Consider the following 24,609-nt stretch of genomic DNA (forward strand, 5'->3'; position numbering starts at 1 on the left):
AACAGAGTAACACAAGGCGAAAAGTCTGCAGTGGAACAAAATCCCATCTTCTTTTACTGACAGATTTTCTTTAAACCCCTAAATAAAAGGCTGTCATGGGGGCAAGGTAGTACTGTCCAAAGTCTTTTAAAATACTATTCTTATTCTCAGTTGGACTATAGTTAAGCCACTGCTGCAAGAGACATACTGAACTCCTTGCATTTAGCAAGCTTTTCTTGCATTATGCAAAGGAGATGAGAACTTTAAGAAAAATTTGTTGTAGATGAGACCTCCAGTGAGAGCCCCTAAATTTAAAATTCATAGCAATTCGAGGGGGGCGGGAGGGGGTTTATATTCTCCATTTCAGGAGAGGCTCCTGCCTTCCTTAGCAGGCACCTGTCTTTCCAAACCAAGACAGGGAGGAAAAACACACAACAAATCAGATTAAGAAAATGCAGGAGCCTGAATGATAATACGTGATTAAAATGGGTACACTGATGTAGCTGATGAGAAAAAGAAAAATTATTAATTGCCTAGAATGAGCATAGTTAGGAAGCATGATATATGTGCTACAACTTTAGGACTGACACCTTGCAAAGCTGGAAAAAGAGCAAGTAAATTATAAAGCAGAATTAGACTGATCCTAATCATTACAACTAAATGCATCCTTAGTATTACTGCACTGGGATATAAGAAAAAATAAAAACATGAACAAACTGGATTCTGGAATTAAATTTTTTAATTGGTTTTGGTACCAATTTTTTATGTTTGTAAACATATTATCTACAACTCAACAAGGTTTATGTTTTAATATATAATCAATATAACTCAACCATTAAAAAAAAAAAAAAAAAGAGAAAGTATTTTCTCCCCTAAAGCAAACTGAGAGAAGTAGAGAATAGGTTCTTTCCTCAGGCATTACTGAGTAGCAAGTAGGCAGTAAATCTACACAGTATTGTTTTTTTTCTACTCATGACAATTGGGTTTTAGGCTAAACCAAACTTTCTGAAAATTACCTTGCAAGAGCAGGGGTAGCCATGCCAGCTTGCACTCCAATGGCCATGGGAATACCTCCACAATGGATATTTCCCAGCTCTTCTGCCACTGCAATATTATAGGAGAAGTCCAAACCCATGCCGCCATACTCTGAGGAAAAAAGAAATCTGTGATTCTCGTATTCTAGACTGGCATAAGCAACGAGAAAAACAACAAAAAAAGATTTTACTACTGCAAGGACTTGCCAACTGCCATTTAACTGCTAATTTTTAAGTATTTGACAATTACCAGCTTCCCTTTCACAAAAGCAATACCCCATTATTCTCTACAATACTGAGAACTGAATTGAGAATGACACCTGCTCTAATTATCAATGTGCACATCAGGTCACCTCTGAGTATCCTAAGCAGCCTCATTACTTTTACTGGAAACAGCAGGAAGAAATGACATGCTGTTGTAAATGATACCAGAAGGCAAAATTATTCTTTCCAACAGCAAGGTCATATGAACAAATCACACCACAAGGTAATAAGTGCTTTTATTTCCCCATGATAGCACCTGACACCCGCTCTCATCACACATTGCAATCATCTTTCTCAGACACAGCAGCCAAGTCAGCACGGACCACAACCACACACAGGTCATGTTTCTATTCTAAATCACTGCTGTAGCTCAAAATTCATGTTAGATACAACTGCAGTACTGAATGCATTTATTCCACACTCTGCACCCAGTCTGTGCAGTCATTAAAGCACTCTTGGTTCACAGGGAACTGACAACCTGGGGTGCTGGCCCAGTGCCAGCACAGCCCATTGCTGCCCCTTCTCCTCCCAACATTCCAATCTGCAAATTCAATTAAAGAAGAAATTATTCTTCACCTCATTCCCATGCCCAGTGCTGATAAACCCACTACACAGTGAAGCACAGAAAAAGGCTACATTGCTATGATGGATGAGGTAATTTTTAGCTATATTAAATAGCTTATAGTCCAAAGGAAATACAGTGAGAAAGTGAAGGTTAAGGTTACTACTTGACGTCATTAGTTGACTGAGCAGCTTTGATTAGATAATGTTGTTTCTTTTTTTTTTTTTTCTTTTAGCTCTTTTGAAGACTGGCTAAGAAAATTTCAAATAAATAGATACAGACCGTCACCCCTCACACACACAATAAGGGGCAGATGACCCTTGTCTGTTTTCACTTGCTGACCTCAAACACTGAGTACACCCTTCACTGACCTGCTCTGAAGTTTTCAAAAAACACCATTAAATAAAGGTCAAAACACCACAGTGCATATAAACATGAGGCTTTGCATGCTATCATCTGTTTCCTAAACCCACAAAATCTATCTTTGTGCATCCTTTCTTTACTGAAAGGAAAAACACAACAGGAAAGGATAAGCATAAAGTTCTGTTTCCAAAAAACATTTCTCGTTAAGTTATACTGAATAGTCTAGACTGTCAGAATTATAAAACTGCTGCTTCTCAAAACTTTTGCTTGGAATGTTCTTTAAAAATACACACAAAATTAAAGTTCCTGCTTAAGTTATACTGAATAGTCTAGACTCTCAGAATTATAAAACTGCTGCTTCTCAAAGCTTTTGCTTGGAATGTTTTTTTAAAAATACACACAAAATTAAAGTTCCTGCTGGGAGCTTAAGCAGTATAATGAAACATCAGCAATGTGGAAATGTGTTTAACATAACAAATAATCTAATTTTCTTGCCTTTACACAGCCCGTATCAATAAATAAATGTTCGGAGAACAGCAAGGAATGTATGTGCATGCAAAGGCAAGACTATTTAAAGATATCTGTCATGAGAGATTTTGCTAATTTGGTATGGATCTATAGCAGAATTATAATAGACAACCTCATTTTTGGCACCTCACAAATCCTTTTAATTAGATTTTTTAGATTTTATTTTAAATCAACCAATGCTTGTATTGCCAGACTACTGTTATTACTGATTTTATCTTTAGTTTTGTCTACCAGGCAGTTATATTCCCATCTTGCACTTAAATTTCACAGACCAAAACCTTAGTTTCTTGATTTATCCAAAGTAACTTCCCAGGAGGAATGTTATGCACAAAAACTGACCCAAAGAAGGGCTACTTTATCCAAGTGGACAGCTTAGAGACATTATTTGTGCATACCACAAGCCATTGTATTTTGTCACATAACAGATGCTTCTTGCTCTCATTCGAGATAAATTACTAAGCAGTACACTGTAAAAACAAAATACTGCAAAAGGCCAACTTTTAAAGGAATAACAATGAACGAATTTCTGACCAAAGGGAATAAAGGAGCAGAACGAAGCTTTGAGAGCTGGAGGTAGAGAGGGAAGACCTGCCAGGAAAAGAGATGATAAAATCTCAAGATTTTATAATCTGGGGATAGATAATGCAAGAGGCCACCACAGATGCAGGCAGGAAGGGCAGAAGCAAATGGTAAAACCATTAATCAGACCACACCTAAGTTTTCATCAGTTCTGTTCCAGGAGCCAAGAAGCTAAAGTTTCATGGAAAAATGTGAGTGATTTGATGGACAATGACAGAGCATGTCTTTTTAAGCCCCGAATACTTGATCAAGGTGAAGATTGATTTGTCAGAGCAGTGTGAGCCATTATATCCCTGGTATTTCAGGTAACTTAGGCCGTGGCTAAACACACTTGTGTCCCATCTCTTTGGAGAACTGGCCCTCCACACTGAGCCAGGCTGCCAGTGGTGTCACACACACCATTAGCAGGCAGTGCTGGCTACAAGCACCAAAGGAATTTCCTCTTTTCCTCAGTTCCTAGTGGCAGCCTGGTGCCCACAGACCCACTGCCAGCACTCCAGACAGAGATTTTGGGGCTGGTGTGAGCACATTTCCCTCCATGTCATGGGACGCAGCTCTTAATCTGAGACAAAACCACCAAGCCATTCTTATTTCCATCTGCTTCAGTGATTATGGCAAAAGGTTCATGAAATTAATGTTCAATTTTGATTTGGAACAGAACTTGGGAATAACTCTTTTTGGAAGAGGGAAGAACTTTTTGGAATAACTCTTATTTGTGAAAAAGGCAATATGCTGGGGGTAGTATGTTTGTATTTGCAGTCTCATCAACAAACATCACTTCCTGGAAATATCTGTACAATGATGTAATGCTAATAGGTCAATTAATTTTTAATTCAGAAGAGCAAACACCATGCCTAACATAGGAGTGAAAATTTTGGTGAAAAATGCACAGTGAAAGAAACCAAATCAATTCCAGATTTGATTGCTTTAGAAAACATACAAACACACACACACACACAAAATAAGCAGCAAAAAACCCATACCAAAAAAACCTTCAAATCAAGAATTACAAATATTTAAATATTCACATGTAAAAACATTTCTGGGGTAAATATTTCAGTTTACTTTAAAATGAGATGAGGGACCTTTAGAGAATTGTTTGGCTACATTACCATTTTTAATTTGCATGAAAATTAAAATAACAAAGCACAAAGTAGATTAAACTAGGCAAAAAGTCTAATGCACTATTGCTTTTATAGCTGAAAACAGGCAGAAAGAGACAACTCAGCTATGTTTAAATTGTTACAGTTTTGATGATAATAGCACAACTTCCAGCTCTTAAATGGGCTAATACAATATCACATTGTTGGATGTCAGGTTCTTTTACAAAGCAATTAACATATAAGGCCCAAAGCAGAGAGCACAGAAACATACAAATAAATAAAGATTCTGCACTGCAGCCCATGGGCAGGACCCAAGCTGCAGGAAGGAAAAAGTGTGAAGAGGAAGGAAGAATAGAGAGGATGTGCTATGTACTGACTACAACCATCCCCATCCTGCTGTGCCACGGGGGGTGGGGACTGAGGTAGATGAGTCAGGAATGAAGAATGGAAGATGAACCTGGGAAGAAGGGGAAGACGATGGTGGAACATTTTGTTTTAATTTGCCTTTGCTTCTCACTACACATATCTGCTTTAACTGGAAGGAAATTAAAATAATTTTCCCCCAGCCAAGTCTGCTTTTTACTGCGATGGTAACTGGGGGCCAGTCTCCCTGACTTTCCTCGACAGCCAGGCCTTGGCATTGTATTTTCTGCCCTGTCCTGTTGAAGAGGGAGAGTGAGTTAGTGGTTGGCCAAGATGAACCCACCACACCATGGTCAGTATATTAACCTATTCCTTTAAATTGGATCTCTGCTTTTCTACTAATCACCACCATCACATTATTTTAACATTCCCAACCCACAAAAGCTCCTTATTTTATACAGATCAGCAAATTTTTACATGCCATGTTTGTAGATCCTGGCAGTGGAGTAGGAATCCAAAAGAACACAGCGAATCTTAAAAAACATTTGTTTTAAAAGACACAAGTGTACATTCTACTAAATCTGACAATTTAGGGTATCAGGAATATTACATATGAATTCAGGGTAGGTGGCACAAATGATGCCCAAAACTACAAATAAAAGAGCAAGACATGATCTCCAGTTGCAACATGCCAAAAGAGAAGCACTTCTGAGAAGACCAGTTGGAAAAACAAAGGCAGAGAAAGTCTATGAAAAAGGAGTCATAAAGGCAAATGAGAAGCCAAAGTTTTTCATATAATCATTTCACTTTTGTGAAGACCAGAGCATTCCTTGCCACTTGTTCAAGATCCCTGTTCCAATATGACTGTTCCATGATGAGACTTGAAGTTTCTAGTTAAAAATTTGTAAGAGTTTACAAGTGTCTCTACTTGGAATTTGCTTCTGAACCCCATCTAGTAGCTGTTAGTGGGAATGACAATATCTGTGGTATCCAGAACTCCATTTTAAATGCTTATATAATTTATCTTGTTTGCTTACATACTTTCCAAAGTTTCAAAGAAGTGTATCTACACCAAAGAAAATCACTCAGTATTATTTCTACTCTGGGCATCTACCACAGTGCAAAAAAAAACCCCAAATGTGTGCTCTCATATTTGTCAAAGACAAAACATTAATCGAATCCCAGTTTGAAGACAGGTCTGAGAGACTCCTATATTTGACATTAGGATGACAAAGCTAATTGCTAGTTTTCATCACAGCCTACAATTTTAAATCAACAGAAGTAAAATTTAAGTGTTGAAACCTTATTCACCTGTCATAAATATGGTTCAAGAATTTCATCTCCAGAGAAGTACAAAGAACCTTGAATCTACATAACTGCAAATGTCATCAAGTAGGACAGTACAGAAATCTATATCATAGTTCCTTTCCTCTACTTTATATTGAAGGAATTTAAAGAATTAGCAAGGGTGCACTCTCTGTCCTGTGTAATTTCCCATAAATCCATTCTGAAAAGTTGGGACTGATGAAGTTCAGAAAACACCTCCTGCCTTCTTGATTATTTGCTTCTGGACGGGTGTAGAGGAAAAAACCTCTCATTAAGAGTAACAGAAAAACTGTGAGTCCACTTTAGCCTTGTGGGGATTAAGATATATGTGGTTTTGGGCTATTTTCCCCCCAGATCAATTCACAAAAAAATCAAAACAAAGCAACAAACTAAAAAAACCGACAAAGGAAAAACCTCCAGACACAAATAAACCATTGCAACAGATGCAAAGATCCTTTTAACAGATTACCTTAGTAAGGGAAACCAAACTCCCTCAGTTTGAATGAAATTTTGTCCCAAACCAGGAAAAATTATAGTGCTTCATTATTTTATTTGGTTGATCCTAGAAAGATCACAGTCATCTTCAGTACTTGCTCTCTCCCAGATACTACTTAATCCAAAAATTTCAAGACAGGTAAGGACTTATGCTGCTAACCAAACTTTTAGTATCACTTATGATCCAGTAGCCCTTGGAAAAGGAAAAATATGGATTGGTTTCTCATTACTTTTCAAGCACTCATGGTTAGCAGCACAAATACAATCCCAAGAGCAATTGACAATGCAAAATGTGTGTTCCTGCAAAACTCCTTCTGTATTCTGCATTATTCTGCACTGTATTCTGTATTCTGTTCCTTCTTGCTACAGAAGTCATCACAGTTGCCACCACAGAAATGAAATTTACTGAGGCAAATAAGGTGATTGCAGACCAGATCAAGACTGGTATATACTGTAAAATAAAGGAGAAACTTTTCACACAGTGTAAGGATAAAAACTCTCCTATGACACCACCACAAAATACCACACAGGAACTTGGCAGCGCCTGCAACTGAGCAGATAAATACCACCACTGTGCAGATAAATGTATCACACAGACCTGGCCCCAGCTACGGACAGCATGGATACATTTAAAAAAGGTTCAAAGCTGTATAGAACACTTTAAAAAGCCAGAGCAGTATATTCTAAATCACCAAGCTGCCAATGCCTGCACTTACTACCATCTTATTGCTAAAACATCCCTCAAAAATTTTTTCAATTTTCCTCATTTTCTAAGTGGTTATGCAGAATCACCCAGTGACACTGAGTTAGCAACCACATTTACATAAAACTTTGAACTCAGAAGGTTATCAGAGCTTTTAAAAATAGTATCACACAAACCCCCAAAAATGTGTGCAAACAATGTTATGGGGAAGGAAAAGCTAAGCTGCCCAGTACAATAGAATAAAATGTACACATGGCAACATAAGACACATTAACAATGTAAAAGATGCAGCAGCCAAAAAAGAAAAGAGGAGAAAGAAGATCCAAAGTGCACACAGCGCCAGGCACCAGCTATTGCATCAACTCCAAGCCAGAGAAAAGCTTTAAGCAATGCCTGCTCACAGACTCCTCAGGTGTCTTTTGCCTGGAGTTTTAAATGGAGCTTATTTCCCCCCCACTCCGCTCTGATACAACATCTGTTCCAAAAAATTGGAATTTAATCAAAATAGCTTATAGCTTTTTCTTTAAGGTTAAAGAGCACAGATCTCAATTACTGTACATTTGAAAATGTCAGTCAAACTAAATGTCACAGCAAAAAGAAAATGAAATCAACATCAAAAACACACAAAATGAAGTCAAGAAGTATAAAGGCTGACTATCACCCTTCCTGAGTTTCAGTGGAAAAGCTGTGTTACTTCTCATCAGGATTCTCTTTGGGAAGGAAACTCATAAACAAATCATAGAATGCATTTCAAGGATATCACCTTTGCAACCTGCCTGTTGCTTGAGGTCAGTCAACCAGCAACAGCTGCCAGCCTCCTTACGTACATCCAGCACACACGCTGCTACCAGCAGGCTGCCAGCCTGCTCTAAGCTCTGCTTGCAAAGTAAGTTCTCTGAGTCAAGTGTATCCAGCAGTGAATGCTTGTTCTCTCTAGCTTAAAGGTGGCCACCCTACTGATGATCAGGCCACCACTGCATCAAATCCTTCAACAATATGTGTGTCCACTGCAGTTCTCCTGACACAACCATGTCAGCCCTCAGAGGCTCTGAAATCTGTCATCAGCATCTGTCAGCCCCATGTAAAATGTGCACTTCCTCACAAGAAAATGTCTGAATGGCTGCCCAGCTGTCTTAAACGTATTTGTTCACATTGAACAGGTAATAATTAGTCCCACACCTGTACAAGGATGAAGCAGGTATGTATGTGTTGCTGGTGCTTCTACTCAGGACTCGTCCTCCCACATGACTGCCACAAATTCCTACAAAAAGTTTACGTTACTCTGCATCATGGCAAATTTTCTTCCAGTAGGATCTTAAGTGTGAATGCACAAAAAGACAGTATAAAGAACATACAGTAATGCACAGACATTCAACCATCCATAGGTCAACAGGGAAAGAAAATGGGAATTGACTTATCAATTGATAACCAACAGAGATACAAAGAACAAAGAACCCCAGTGTAAGCACAACAGAGAGAAGAGTAACAGGACTGAATACAAGTATGTACATTTGTAAGGAATTTTTAAAAGCTGGATGAAAAGGAGTCACTGTACTCGGTTTTGTAGCTCTCTATGAACAAAAAGCAGACTTACTGCTTTCAATTTTTCAGGCATCCAATTTATTTAATTCCTTTAAGGTATCAGGATATACAGTCAATATTAAAAACATAATTCTGTTTCTTCTGAGTTCCAAGTAAATAAATAATTAAACTGAGAAGCAATAGTAAGTGATTTAAGGATTACAGATTTATTACATTTGCTACTTATTGAAACTTCTATGCTAAGATTTAATACAAAGACTAAATATTTATCAGCTGAAAGCTATGTTTAATTTTCTTCCCTACAAAATCTTTTTATTCCAGTCCAAGATAATAAATAGCTTGTCGGAAATTCACATTTTTCTGACATGAAAACTTTAGATATTTAATATGTCACACCCAAAGACATAAATTTTACTAGATTACACTTTCTAAAAATTGCAATCTACAAATGGAATTATAAATTGAGAATTTTAATTTTGGGCATGGGGGGAGAAACTTGAAATAACGTAAAAAAAAAAATCATCATGTGTGCAGTGAATAACGAAATTAACTTTGGACATGCTCTGGAGCAAGCCTGGCCAGCACAGGCGTTTTAGTTCAGTAGCAGCAAACTTGGAACAGAAGTGCACTGCAGGAGATTTCCACAGGAATTCCTGACCAGCACAGACCTAAAGGACTAAATGAATTTCCATTCGAATTTCCATTCATGGCTGACTTCTTAAGTCCTCCAGATATTGGGGTCAGATACTAAGAAAAAGATAACATGCCATCCTAAAATGCCTGCCACATTGCAGGTCAGCATAGTCCCAGCACAGCCACAGCCAACAGATTATTAAGGAGACATCCATCAAGTAATGCTGTAGCCAGAAGCACACCCTCTGTGATTAGATAATTCCCTTGTTTATAAATTCTCTTCAGCTGGCAACATCTGCATCTGCACACTGACACAGCCTTCAGCTCCTGGGCTCTGGCAGCTCCCAAGCACCCACTGTGTGGGACAGCCCATCGTGCTGCTGGAGCTCCTCCAGAGGTTTCAGTTCCCAAGTACAGCAGAAACCAAAGAAGACCATCTTCTGTATTTGTGATTGTTGAGAAACCTGACTGGTTTTGAAACTGCTTTCTGTTAGCAAAAGCAAAGCAATAAAAGAGTATTTCTAGATCTGAGCAATGGATTTTGGTGAGCTCTTTGAGATAAAACACAAATTTGCAGTTTTCCAGGAAAGGCAATAGATTAGATCTCAAATGGGGAATAAAAGTCAAATAAAAATGAAACTATTTGATTATTTTTATAACATTAAATTGTATGCTTCTGTCAGGTAACTTTGGTTTTTTTAAAGACACACAAAGGAAAGATCATAATAAAAGCCACTTCTGGGGTAAAAATGAAAGCATTTTTGCAATGTCAGAACAATACCTTTACCTTCATTTTCTCCAATAAACTCAATATTTCCATAAAATGGATATATTTCCATGCTTTCTCTATTCTTGACAATTTTAATGGAGAGAAAATTTCATTGGCAACTTTTATTTAGTTTAAAGAATGCGGATAATGGTTTTAAACCATATTTATAGCTGCAAATATCTAGGTAATTTCTCATTTTCACTATGATTCTGTGTGCATCCTTGTCCTTAAGATTTGTCAGCCAGACTGTATCATGAAACAGATTATTCTTCTCTGTTTGTAGAACAGCTGACACAACAGGATTCTCATCTAAACTGCAATCTCCAGTGTGAAATATGCTACTCTACTATTTTTATTTATGCTGACATTGCAGGTGTTCTTTGTATGTGCTACTGGCCAAAACCGAAATTATTTTCAGCACAGTGCAAGCATACCACAAATAAAATTCCCCATTCAAGATTATTTTCTTCAAAAGAACCTTCTACTCAGAGTGTTATATTACTTCTATAAGCATTTCATCACACAATGTTGTCTCCTCCAAGAAATTATTAACATTATTGAACAGGATTATATTTTTCTTCTTATAGATTTAGTTCTGAAACCAGCAACAAATCAGCTCACAAACCAATGAAAAGCAGGCTGTTCCAAGGGGGAATAACAGCACCCTGCTGCAGACCAGATAAAATGATAATACAGTTTGCAATAAAAATCACATCAAACTGCCTATTACACAATTACCAGTGTGATCCCACTGGGGTCCATAACATACCTACGATTAACCTAGGACAAAAGGGAACAATGACATTGCTAAAGAGATGAGTTCAGACTGAGATGAATTCAGAAAAATAACAGAACCTCCTCCCCAGAATATCCTTGTCGCCTGCCTTGATTCCCAATCCCACCTGAATTATAATTAATGATCCTAAGAATCCATGCACCCAGTAGTTAAGTACCCTTTTGCTATATAGTTTAGCTGTATTTTTTTACAACAGAAATAGAAATAGATTTATCCATAGCAAATTAAAGTCTACAGCAAGGATGCACTTGCACCAGTTGCTATTTAAACACTTAAGACTAAAGTCAGATCTCTCCCAGTTGTGACTATACAGGCCATTCAGGAACCCAAGAAGGGTTCACTCCTCATCTCAGTAATTTACTTTTTCATAACTAGCTATACAACAAATTTTATTTCAAATTCTTGTTCTCAAAATATCACTCTAGAGTTACATAGCAATAAATGTGATTTTCATATTCAACATACTGAATATGTGGTGACATAGTAAATTTTAAATGAATCAAATTTCATTGTTTTCTCCATGAAATTCTGAAAGGCAAATTACATTAAATCAGCACGTGCATTGTATTATTATGGAATGTCCCTGAAACTGAATTTAAAATATTTATATTTTAAAATAAAATAAGCAAAACAATTTTTATTGAGGGGAAAAAACCCACCTTCTTCATAGAAATTCAGAAATTATTCCAGGAGATATTTAAAAAATAATCTCAGAAGTATTGGCAAATACCTGAATTATCTTTATGGCTCAATCATCTAGCCAATAACACACCTTCCTTTCAAATTAAAACAAACAAACAAACAGAAAAACAACAACAAACGAGGGAGGCTGGAGTCCCCTCCACCTTCCACCTCCCGAGGACACAGATTTTCCAGAGTCATCTGCTCTTCCTCTCCTACACGTCTACATGTAGACAAAAAGTGAGAATGATGGGGGAGGGAAAAGTAGCCTTTTCATGCAGGAAAAAGCTTTTGTGCAAATTTGCGACTATTGTTTTTAACTGGTCTTGTATGAAGGAATTTCCATTAGATCCATCTAACTGCAAAGAACTTTTAAAGCACTTGCAACCATCCATCAGACACCTGGGGTTTATAAAGTGTTATGTGTACTGTTTCTAAACAAGTAATTGAAACATGTGAAATAAAAAATAAAATGCCATGCAATTTATTGGCAAGTAGTCTAAGAATCTCCGAAAACAAAACACACAATTAGAAAATTATTTCATTATATTAAGGATCCTTGTCATGTTTCCAAGTTACATAACTTTCCATTTCATAAAAGGCACTATTTTAGAAGGACATCCAATAGTCACAAACTATTTGCCTAATTTTCACCTGTGAGCATCTGTCACTGCAGGCTTCTGTGGCCATGAGACCCCAGTGGGCAGGACAGGCCTGTAAGAAAAGGAACTGAAGAGGATTTTACTACCATGAGCACCTTTTATCACAGTTAGCCATCTCAATGTGCAGCCACTGTAAGTAAGATTGCTGATGAATCCTTTGTTTCATGTGGTCTCCTGGACATTTCTGTTCAGAGACAGAAATATTTTTCATCACCTCCTTGTTACTCTGAAACAACATCTCCAAAGAGCTTGCTGATAAGCTTTCCATTATTTCAGAGGCACCCTAAAGAGGTGCTGGGCTACATTTGTTTCCTCATTTGTGGGCAGCACATGACACAGGAGGTGACTGAGGCTGCAGGGATCATCCTGCTGACACACAAAGAGCCCACTGCTGCTGGACCCTTGGAGTTCCCCTGCAGCTCAGACACTGTGGGCTTTCCCTGCTGCACAGTGGAGGCAGCAGATGTGCAGATGTCTGTCCTGGAATGGTTCTGGCTTAAAAAATGGTTCTGGCATTTCCAGCACACCTCTTGAATCTCACAGTTATGCAAGAATACAGCACGGTCAACATCTCTGAGTACCCTTAGTCTGGAGGAGACACCAAGCCCACACTGACTCAGACTGTCTTTATAAACTGCCCAGGGCAGCTGTTCAAGGGTGCAAAGCAGCTTTTTCATGATCAAAGTGCAGAGCGAGATGCTGAAGAAACACAGTGATATATAAGCATCTGTAATGTGACCCATTCTGAAGCTTCTGCAGTGTCTCAGACAAAATTATAATAAATGTATTACAATTTATGAGCTTCATGATCCTGAGCATACTGCACATCCTTTCAGTGCTGCATTATTATAATCCTTTTCCTCCTTAAGAACTATTTGCTAACTCATTATGATTAATCCAGTGCATAGCATCTCTCAGCATCAGGTAGGCCCAAACTGAGTGATTCTGGCAACAGCAAATTAATGGTGAGTAAAGCAGCAGTGACTCTGCCTCCTTTTTCCCAACTACATCATTCTACAGAACCATAAAGAAGGAGAAAGCCCACACCGAAGACATCAATTTATGCTCAACTCTCACCCTATGTTTAAAATAGTTGTATCATTCTACAGAACCATAAAGAATGAGAAAGCCCAAAGACATCAATTTATGCTCAACTCTCACCCTATGTTTAAAATAGTTGAGGAAAGGACAAATACATTGTTCATTGAATAGTGAACACTAAAACTTAGCATTAAGATTTAAGGCCATGCTATACATCGTTGAAGCATGAACAATTATGAACATGATTGTTCATAATTACATGAACAATTCCTCACTTGTAAAGCTGGAATTTTCTTTCCATTAAGAAAAAAACCAAAAAAAAACCAAAAAAACAAAAAACAAAAAACCAAAGCAACCAACCAAACAACAGCAACAACAAAAAGGGAGAGGGAAGTGAGATAAGTTTTTCTGTCTGGAAAAGATCACAGCATCTTCTAGGCTACAGCCTCATCACTTCAAATCAGGTGACTTAAAACAAGTAAAATATGAATTAATGTGTATCTTCTATCTCAAAAAAATTCCAACACAGAAGCAAAGGAAGAAAAGGAGCTTATTTATTTTAATCTCATTTATGGAAAAATGGTATAGCTGTAATGACTGAGCTTCTGTTTTTCTTACACCACCAAGCATCAATAAAGAATTGATTCTTGTTTGAAATCTCTCTCAACTATGGTTAATCCTCTTTTCTAAATTTTGGAGTAGCACTGCTAAAGTATGAATTAAGAGCAATTAACAAAGCAAGACAGAGGAAAAATGCAGCAAATACAAATTCATCTAAATAGCATGCTAAAAGACAGACCTTAACAATTACATTTTCAAACCAAACCATGCCACTGTTCTCTGCATTTTAAGGAGGTTTACATGAAAGACTAGATACATATTCCTGTTGCACAAATTTTTCTTATGTGTTAGAAGTACTGCCATGGAAAGAAATAGAAAATCCCACAAAAGAAACCCCAACCTTTTACCATTTTAGGGAAATTGCTGTTTGGAAGCTTTGCTGCTGCAGACTGAGGTCACCCACACTAATGTTTTACCACTGGAAAATGTATTCCACTTGCAATTTAATTGCAATTCACTCTGTGAGATTTGGCTTGCTTCTGACTTTGTGCTGGAGTGGTTAGTGCTGTTGGAGTTCTGTTTAATCTAGCCCTGCAGTTGCAAAGATGTGTGCAGCCCGTCAGCTTCCAGAAAACTTTAGGCTAAAACTTTAAGCAAAAGAGAAGAACTAGCAAGTTTTACTGTGTTGGAAGGAAGAGATATAAGAGACTGTCACTCTTATTTGAAGATGAATACACTTAAGTAACCAAGCAACAAATTTTGATATGATTTTTTGTTTGTTTTTCATCTCTCAGTGTATCCTTCCATGCCAGCTTTCCAGAGCTAAGATGTGTCTTCAGACAAATCCCATTCTCTGGTTTGTGTTTTCCATTCTAACCTGGGGTGAAAGTGATCTCTAATTTCTTCCACAATGAAAAGTCTTTATCAGTGTAAATGCAGCTTTGGGCACTGTGCTTCACTCACTCCTGTTTCTTATGCTAATGAAGATTTATCTTCTTTATCCCACATCCAGGATGTTTTTGGAATATCTTAGCAAGATGAATGGGCCTTATTGATCTGATTGTTTTGTTGATTACAAACACAGAAAAGGTGGAAGAATCTGCACCAAATTCATACAGATTTTACAGCAGGATCAGAAGACCTTTTTGTTTAGCCTGCCAGCAATGGAGAATGTGCTGCAACAAGGTTATATAAAAACTAATCATATTGGAATTTAATTATTCCAAATCTTTCCCTGTTGACTCAATTTTTATTTTTTTTCATCTGACCTCTAGCTAAGTTTCTCAACTGCTGTCAACAACAGCCACAGTGCTGTGCTCTGCCAAGTGCTAAGCAAAAAGCCTTCAGCTCCCCACCCTGCCTTGCTGCCTCCCCACGTCTTGATGGTCAGATTCCACTTAGAGATACAAGGCAGTACCTGCTATCAGGTCTTTCCTGCTAGGGAAGAGAGAGGCCAAACAGTTGTACTTCTTGTGTGCTTTAACTGGAGTTTCCTCCTGGAAAAAGCAAACAGTAAGAAAAAGCTTTGGAGGCAGGTAGAGATTGGAGAAACAATCCAGCTCCACCACTCAGAGGAACTCAGTTTTAACAGACCACGTTTTTTTATTGCCATCCCTTAATAATCTTAAGGGATAATAGTAATTATCCCTCTCATAATCTTGTCTGGTAAAAGAATGGCCTCCATGGAAATGGGCATGTACAGGACTAACCTAACAAGTGGGTGAGGGCTCATGGCTCTACAGAGACTGCAACCCCAAAAGGTAAAGGTTTGGGACTTTCACCAGCTGGGACTCTCATTTTCCTTATCCCACAGTGAGGACTGGTTTGAAGGTAACAGACTATCGCTAAGTGTGAACTACATCTGCAAGCAGAAATCAGCAGGAGAAGGGTTTCTGACTCCTGGAACAGCCACAGCTGTCACACTGTAGAGCTGCCACCAGCTCTGCTGTTATTCCAGCCTAAGCATAATTTGTCTCTGGCTGCTTGTTTCCCCATCCCTCAGCCACACAATCACAAGTGCCCGGAGCAACACAAGAGTTATGAAATAACCAGTAGTAAAAAGTAGCAGATTGTTTTAATTTATACCACAGTGTCCTTCACTGGTTATGCTATCTCCCTGCACAACACAGGGGCCCCCACTTTTAACTATTAGAAGGATACTTTTTTAAATGAATTTGTAAAATTTACACCAGCTCTTTAAGAACCCTTATGGCATGAAAGTATGCTTCCACTTTAAAGTTCCCTTTTTTCCTAATTCTAATGGCCACCCTACACACTCTTTAATGAGTGTCACCAATCCCAACAGGGATGTCTGAATAATATAAAACCAAACTAGATGTGTATGAAAAACCTTCTGTCCCATACCCAAACTCTATATAGACGTTTCATATTTGTCTGTTTAATACTCTATCTGGGTCTTTTACATGACAGAATAACAGAAGACATGAACAAAATCACACCAGTTTTGGTGGTTTGTTCCCCAAGATTTGCTTTAGAAGTGTTTCCATGGCATACCTTCTAACTTCAATGTGACTTAACAAGCTGTCTAGAGGGAGCAGTGTGAAAACTAAAGACTGATGGTTTCCTTACTTATTTTTTTCTGTTTACAGTTGAGATTATTTTCTCATTAGCATGATAAATGACTTAACATTTTTCACTACTTTCAATGATGATATAAGCCAGGTTGATTTTACAAAGACACAGAGAAAAATTTTTTTATAAAATAAATGTATATGTGATTGAAATGTGTATACCAACTAATTTGCAGTCAGAAATGGTCTTTTTGCCTGTTTGCTAATAGACAACAAACTTATAAATGTGCTTGAAATTGTTTAATAAACACTTTTTCTGAACAAATATATGGAGGTTCTTAAGACAAGCTGCCTATTAGCAATACCAACCTGATTTTTTTCCATTATTCATACTCTTGCACTGTTCACTGAAAAGAGACTTATTTATTTCTGTCTTATCTATAAAGATGCTCTTAACAATGATTAAAGACTTGAGGACATGAGAAAGAAAGCCAAGAACCTCTACAGAAGGTCCCAGAAGACTGAGTCACAGCATGTCTTCTCCGTCAATACATCTGGTATGTCTTCACCAGTAAGGTTTTCCAACTTTTGGTGAATAGTGATAATCTCAGAATTTCATTTGCTGGCAGTTTTTCAGTCTATATTTCTCATTTTCTTCCACTGTCCTAAACAGGTCCTCATTTCCTTGTTTATGCCAAACACTTACATTGTAATCACATTACTTTAATCACTCCATAGTTCAACTGGAGAGCCCTTCACTTGTTCCTACAGATCAATCCTTTGAGCTTTCTTAATTTCTTCCTTGACCTCATTAGTTTGCCAAAAACTCCCAGGCCAAGACATGCCCAGATAATAGCTTCCATTCCAAATCTGTCCTCAGTGTTAGCAAAATATGCAGCTAATTTAGTTTTTGTTCTAAGAGTTGTAGATGAAAATTCCCTGAAACACAGAAAAGATTGAGTTGCTCTTTTTTGAGCTTTCACTGGAAATTACAGTGATGACCTCTGCAACAAAAATGGTAAACGGATGCAGAAAGAAAAGCAGCCTTATAGCAAAGAGAAAGAAGAAAACAAATTTTTAAAATAAAGAATGGGATCAAATTCTGCTCAAACATAAAGGATAACCGCAAAACTCTTGCAGCAGAACATGCTTCAGTGCTACTTACTGAACTTAGGTCTTTCACTGGCAGAAGCAGCCCAGCACCACAGCAAAGTTATTCCAATAGTCAGACAAGAAGACCTCTCAAAAATGTCTTTCTAGCTCACTAACAGATGGGTAAAAAACTAAATCAAGATCACAGACTAAATGAAACTAGATAAAGTACATTACTTGTCTCTAGCAGCATATAAAACAGTAATTTTCCAGTATTTTGTATTTGGGAAAAACAAAAGAATCATAGGAAACTAAGGTGAATTAAAAAATTAAAAACTGATCTAAGTTTATTTTTTTATTTTATTATTGCCACTAGACACGGCATGTGCCAGGAAAAGGGCTCTGTTGTTTCTACAGTTTTAAACAAATTAACCACAGCTTTCCTAGCCAATAATGCAACTGCATTAACTCTAGATAACAGACTAAAAGACATCTTACTTAAGAATATTCTCAATTGCTACTTGGGATTTCGAGAAACCAAGTGCATGGAGGTGCAATTTTACCCCAAGTAAGTCATCTTACTGTCATCCAAATATGAAGGGTGACAGAAACTGCAGTCACCCTTACTACTACAGACTCAAGTCGTTCAGTCTGCAGCTCCTCATGAATATTCTCATGAAAATAAGATGCACTTCATCTCCTACGTGTTTCAGGAGACAGCTTCTTTCATTGCATCCTGCAATGAGAGGCTGGGAGACAAGCATGAAAGCAGGCACAGTTTGTCAGTGTGAAGAACAAACACTGAAAGTCCCAGTGCACGACTGCAATTCACAGCAGCTGAGGGTCTCTGAAAATGCAGGGCACCTGCAGCAACTTGTTTGGAACACCTATTGTGTTGTAAACACACAGAAATAAATCTTGCTAGTATTTCCTATCAGTTACTGCTGCACTGACTTTGATCAGGCAGAAGTGGGGTTCATGCTGCCATTTGAACAAATGATGGACAGAAAAATCTAATTCCTACTTCTCTGCACGACCGGACCCCACAGCTGCATGGTGGTTTCTCAGACAGGCTCTCTGCTCTGCCATCCACACATTTGCTGCCTGGCAGGGTTGCAGGTCTATGGAAAAACAACTAGCTGGGCAGGATTTGCACAGCACACTGCAGCAATGCTTCCATGCCTGCAAGTCCACTGCTAGCAAGTCACATCCAAACACACAGCAAGATGGAAGACTAAAGTATCAGGTGAGAACCAAGGTACCAGCAGGAAAAATGGACAGGACAACACTGTTTTGGAAAATGTAAAGAAAAAAAAAAAAAAGAAAAACCCACATAATTTTCTTTTTTATTCTTCTAAGAGTGAGATCTATGCCTCTGTGTCTTTACTGAAATAAAAAAAGAGACTCAGGTGTCATAAGGAGACTCCTTATGACAACTTGAGACTGCTTAAGAAATGTTTATACAAAACCACAAGTTATGAAGCATGAGCAAGCTTCCTCACTTCAATCAAGCTGGCAAGTTTACAAATTTCAGTAACACATTTCATGACACATTTATTGCAAGATTACATTATTGCCCATCTGCCCATAAGCATGAATGGAAAACTTATGATTGTAATGCTTCACTGAAATTTCACTTGCTGATTACCAAACAAGCATTTCCATCTAGCAGTATGTCTAGTTCAGGACATTGAACCTCTGAAAAAACAAGACCTCCTGTACAGACTCCCATATCTGTAAATCCAGTCAAGAGAGAGCCTCAGAAAAAGATGATGTTCCACAAGCAATACAATTATTTCACCCTTTAAAATTATGGCAAAATGAAAGTTGTTCATTCATTTAAAGATTGGAAAATGCATGTGTCTGGATGATGCTCTTGGTCACATGGTTTAGTTTTAGATAGTCCTGAGAGGAGCTCTACGCTATGACACCTGTGGGTCCCTTGTGACTCGAGACATTCTGTGACGTGTCATGATGTGCATGTGCACACACAAACATGCATGTGCCATAAGACACACAGCTGGTATGCACATCTCTGCACCAGCAACATGTCCTGCCACTCTGACTCATGTTTCAGACATGACTGAACACCACTGCTTGGGGCTGACCTGGTTCTCCCTGCAGGACAAAGGCCAAGCACAACATTGAGGTTGTTATGCCACTCCCCTCTTCCCTCCTTTGAAGGACAAAAGGGGTACAGAGAAAGCCGGAGAGATTTGCCTAAATCTGCTCAGCCACACCTGAGACTCAGCCTTGATATAAAACTGCACCCAGTGTCTTCACATGAACTGATGTCCTACCATTCCTACATCTGCACATTTGGGTAATTAATACTCAGGGAATTAGTCTAATTAGTTTCAAATTAAATATTTTCAAAACTCACTGGGAATTAGTGAGTAAGCCATGCTAATTAAATATTGAAGGAATAAGTGAAAATAAGCATCAAGAGAGGTGCACTACTCTCAATGCACAAAGGATTTAAGGGCATTTACTAGAACTCATTAATTGGATCTGTGAGCATCTTCTTGACCCCTGATTTTTCTTCAACATATTAAGGCTGTGTAAAATATGTATAAATGCAAGGCACAGCTTTGAAAATGGATTTATAATGATTTTCTTAGAAAAACCAAACCAGTGAAGGCTTTGATAATATATCCAAAAGAAGAAAAAAAATACACTCAACAATAATAATGTACCATCTCAAAGCAATATAGAAACACTCCATTACCAGCATGCAAAATATATCGTAAAAAAGCACTCCTGCAAAAACTGTATAGTCATTCTTCTCACAGATATCTGAATATATGCAACATTGCAGTAGCCCACAAGTGTAGAGTGATGAAAAATGAATCAGGTGGGTAACTTGACAACAGAGAAACCTCAGGATAAATACCTCATTGAATGTGGAAGATGAAATGGAATTTTTTTCTATAAATATTTATGGCATCAGTGATGATCACTACTCTGCCTGGTGACCCAGCAAACAAAAAATAATTAGATTGTGGTATTTTTTTTGCCATCATGTGGAGGGAAATACGGTCTCAGCAGGGTGCTCTGCTCCCCCTGTTCTGTCTCAGGCTTTGCACCAGCAGCTTCCCACTCCAGCTCCCTGGGCTGCAGCCTGGAGAAAGGCTGGGGTGTATGGGGTAAGCAGCTCCAAATGCAGCTGCCCCAGCTTGGCCAAGGGGGCGGGCAGCTTCAGCTCACACCACATTACTTTTCTTGTTGGCACACATTCTTGTCTCTCCTTTCACCCATTAAGGACTTTTTCAGACATTCAGGAACTGGTTATCTTTGGGACCTCAAATTAATCTGGCTAAACTTCGTAATATTCCAAAGTATTAGAGGAAACGGAGCACTTAATAAAGAGTTTTTTTCAGAAACAAACTCTAACCACATCACTGCTTCATAAAAACAGCTTCCAGTGTCCCCCCCTTGCTTCCAGAGACCACTGCTGCAGACCAGGTAGCATTGGTGTTATTTTGTCACAGGTATCCCTCTGCCCAAACTTTAAAAACTTAGAAAGCAGGCATGGTGACATCTGCCTATCCCCTGTGAGACATGTCCATGAGTGGCTCAGAGAGCTTCCCTTTATTACAGAGAAGTTGCATTAGATGTCTCCTGCCCTTTAATCCAGGGTTTATTAAAGTCAGTGAGGATTCTGCCTTTAAAATCGCTGCAAGCAGTGATTGCCACCTGTCTCATCATTCCCTTGCTGTGCAATGCAACAGTGCAATAATTCTGAGAGACAGGGGAGGTCTGCAGCAGACACACACCCAGGACAGACTGACTGATCTGGCTACATGGTTCCAGGTAGCTTGAAGTCTTTAGTAGAAACCAGCAAGGAAAGATGTTCTAAGGAGGCAAACAAAGAGAAAGCATATTTATCACATTGTTTCCTTTCTCTCATTACAATCTCAGTTTTCAAAAAACTAAAATTGCAAGTATGTCCCCAATTCTCTTTGATGTTCAACAGAGCTAAAACCCAATAACTCAGGCCTTTTATTGCACAGACGTTATTTAAAGAAAGGTGATATTTGACCTATAGCAGCTAAAAAGACACAGGCAAGCAAGAGGGATGCTATATTCAATTATCCAAATCTCAGCCAGCAACCCAAGTGTTGAAAATACTGTTGCATGAAGAAGATCCATGTTGACATGCGGTTTTAACAGAGGATCAACTTAAAACCAATCTTGACTATAATTCCTCCAGTTTCATCCTTTGCAGATGACACACATCTCAGACACCAAAAAGAAGAGCAATGTTTTGACTGTGCTCTTCATTAACTATCTTCACAAACATAGTGAGTTCAAAGCCTGTGTTGAATGTGGGTGTTTTCATCTGGCCCTGTGCTTTAGAATGACTTCATACCATTGAGATACTTTTCACTCTAAATTTTGCCCTGATTAGTTGCAATTTGTTACTTATTAAAATTGCAGCTGACTATTAAAAATGCATTTGTGGCATTCCTCAGATTCTCCAGAGTCAACTGAAATAAAACCACCCCTGCCAAGGGGTTTCACGGCATGATACCTGAACAGCAAAAACACTTTCTACAATGTTCTTAAAACATTCACATTTTTTTTTCCTGAAATCTACCACTCTCACAACAAAAACAAAAAAACAAAACAAAACAAAACAAAAACAAACAAACAAGAACATTTTCTACTATGTTCTTAAAACATTCAACTTTTTTTTCTGAAATTTACCACTCTCACAAGAAAAACTCAAACAACCTTGTCTCATAAACATCACAGACAAGAGTGGGAAGAGTGGCTGAAAGCTAAGCAGGGATGATGGGAGATGCTGGAGGTAAACACTTCTCCACAAGGTTCATCTGTTGGGATTTTTCAAGTCTTGGACTGCAGTAACTCCCTCAGGATTGTCTGAGAGCAAGCACAAACCATCCTGATCAGAAATTTCCTGTCTCCCACATTCATCACAGCTACCTCGACTCCCAGATTTAGGGTTCATTTTCTGGCTCTGCTCCAGACTTTGCCATATCTGTATTTCAGCTCCCAGCTGTGAAGCCTGGCTCCAGGTGGGCACCCACCATCCACCTAGACTCACAGACCTGGTTACACTGGTGGCCTCTAAAAATTCTGTAAGTGTAGCTCTTGGAGCAGCTTGGTGGTTTCTTTGGTTTGGTTGTGGGGTTTTTTTGGTTGTTGTTTGGTTTTTGGTTTTTTTTTCTTTTTTTTTCTTTTGTTTTGTTTTGGGTTTTTTTGTTGTTGTTTTTTGTTTTCTTTTGGTTTGGTTTGGTTTGGTTTTTTTAGGGTTTTTTTGGTGGTTGTTTTTTTGTTTTGTTTTTTGGTTTTTTTAATAAGCTGGCATAATTAGAGAGAAAAAGGAAACATGTAAGGGCTTGTACCATTCCAAAGCCAGGGGTAATTGCAAAATACAAGTCTTACCTCATCACTGTCTATTTCACATTTTGCAACTTTAGCCACAGACAAATCGGTGGCCTTCTTATGTTTTGATTTTTCCTCTTATTTGCTGCCTAATTTTTTTTATTACTTTTTAAACAATACATCTAATAAATGACAATCCTTTTCTTTTCAAGCTTTTGTTTACATTTGTATGCCTGTGAAATTAACCATGTAGAATCATAGAATGTTTTGGCTTGACCTTTAAATGTCATCTAGTTCAACCCCTCCTGTGCTGAGCATGGACTCCTTCAACTAGATCTGTCTAACCTGACCTTGAATGTCCCACGGAAGGGACATCTACCACCTCTCTGAGCAACCTGTTCCAGAGCTTCAGCATTGACTCTAAAAGATGTTTTCCTTGCATCTAATCTGAATCTACCCTCTTCTAATTTGAAACCATTACTCCTCCTATTATCACTAGAGGCCTTGCTAAAGAGCTTGTCCCCACCTTTCTTATAAACTCCCTTAAGGTACTGAAAGTATGCAACAAGGTCTCTCTGGAGTCTTCTCTACTACAGGCTGAACAACACCATCCCTCCCAGCATTTCCTCATAGGAGAGGTGCTCTGTCCTTCTGATCATTTTTATGACCCTCCTCTGGACTTGCTCAAATCTTCCCCATGCTGAGGACCCCAGAGCTGGATGCAGCACTGCAGGTGGGGTCTCACAAGGCAGAGGAGAGGGGGACAATCACCTCCCTTGACCTGCTGGCCACATTGCTTTCTATGCAGGCCAGGATACTTTTGGCTTTCTGGGCTATGAGTGCACATTTGCCAGGTCATGTCCAACTTTTCAGCCACCAATACCCCCAGCTGCAGTGTTCTTTGCAAGGCTACTCTCATATTTACAGCTCATGGATATTTGAGACTCAGAGAACTTTGGTATTGTTCCATTTTATCTTTTCTCACCAACCTCTGTTATGACCAGAAATTAATAATTTCAATTAATCCCTTTATTATTATTTAGCCTAACTTATATTTAAATTTCCTTTCCCCCTAAACTTGCTTAATATGCTTCAACAACTACCTCTAAGGATACTCCCTCACAGGAAATTAAACTCTAAAGCTTTGTGATTGTTTTTTGAATGTTGTCAGTTCCAACTTAGTATTAAATAAAAAGCTGTTTCATAATGTTAAAAAGAATGTTCTGTATAATATTCTGCCTTCTGATAGTAATTTTGTATAATTAATGCCACCTTTCTGTGCAACCTTTTGTGTTCTAAAGTTTATTCTGTACTCCCACATGGAAAATTAGATCATTCAGCATGTGGAGGCATTTACAGAATACAGCTCACAACTACCCATTAAATAAATAAAATAGTGAAATGAAGGGAAAATTATGTTAAAATATCAGCTATTTTTTTCTTTCAAGCACTACCAGTGTCTTCATTCAAATTACAGGAAAGGAGATGATGTCTCACTGTGAGAGACCACCACCCTTCACAGGTGCTGCTTCATCTCTCATCAGGACATGGACAGTCTCTGCTGGAGGCTTTTTCCACCTTTCATTACAGACAAGCTAATTACAGAGCTTGCTGGAGTGGTAGGAGAAGGGAGCAGGTTCAAACCCCAGA

At 38.3% G+C, this 24,609-nt stretch overlaps 1 protein-coding gene across 1 annotated transcript in view; it reads right to left on the reverse strand.

The window, feature by feature from the left end:
• Positions 1 to 24,609, reverse strand: part of LOC120500538 (probable acyl-CoA dehydrogenase 6) — a 75,752-nt gene that overhangs the window by 28,603 nt on the left and 22,540 nt on the right. The window contains exon 3 of the mRNA XM_039705553.1: positions 996 to 1,125. Coding sequence (XP_039561487.1) covers positions 996 to 1,125 — 130 coding nt within the window. The remainder of the gene's footprint in view (positions 1 to 995; positions 1,126 to 24,609) is intronic.

Source organism: Passer montanus, unplaced genomic scaffold (genome assembly GCF_014805655.1).
Source record: "Passer montanus isolate IOZ18808 unplaced genomic scaffold, ASM1480565v1 scaffold10, whole genome shotgun sequence".
NCBI classification, from domain to species: domain Eukaryota; kingdom Metazoa; phylum Chordata; class Aves; order Passeriformes; family Passeridae; genus Passer; species Passer montanus.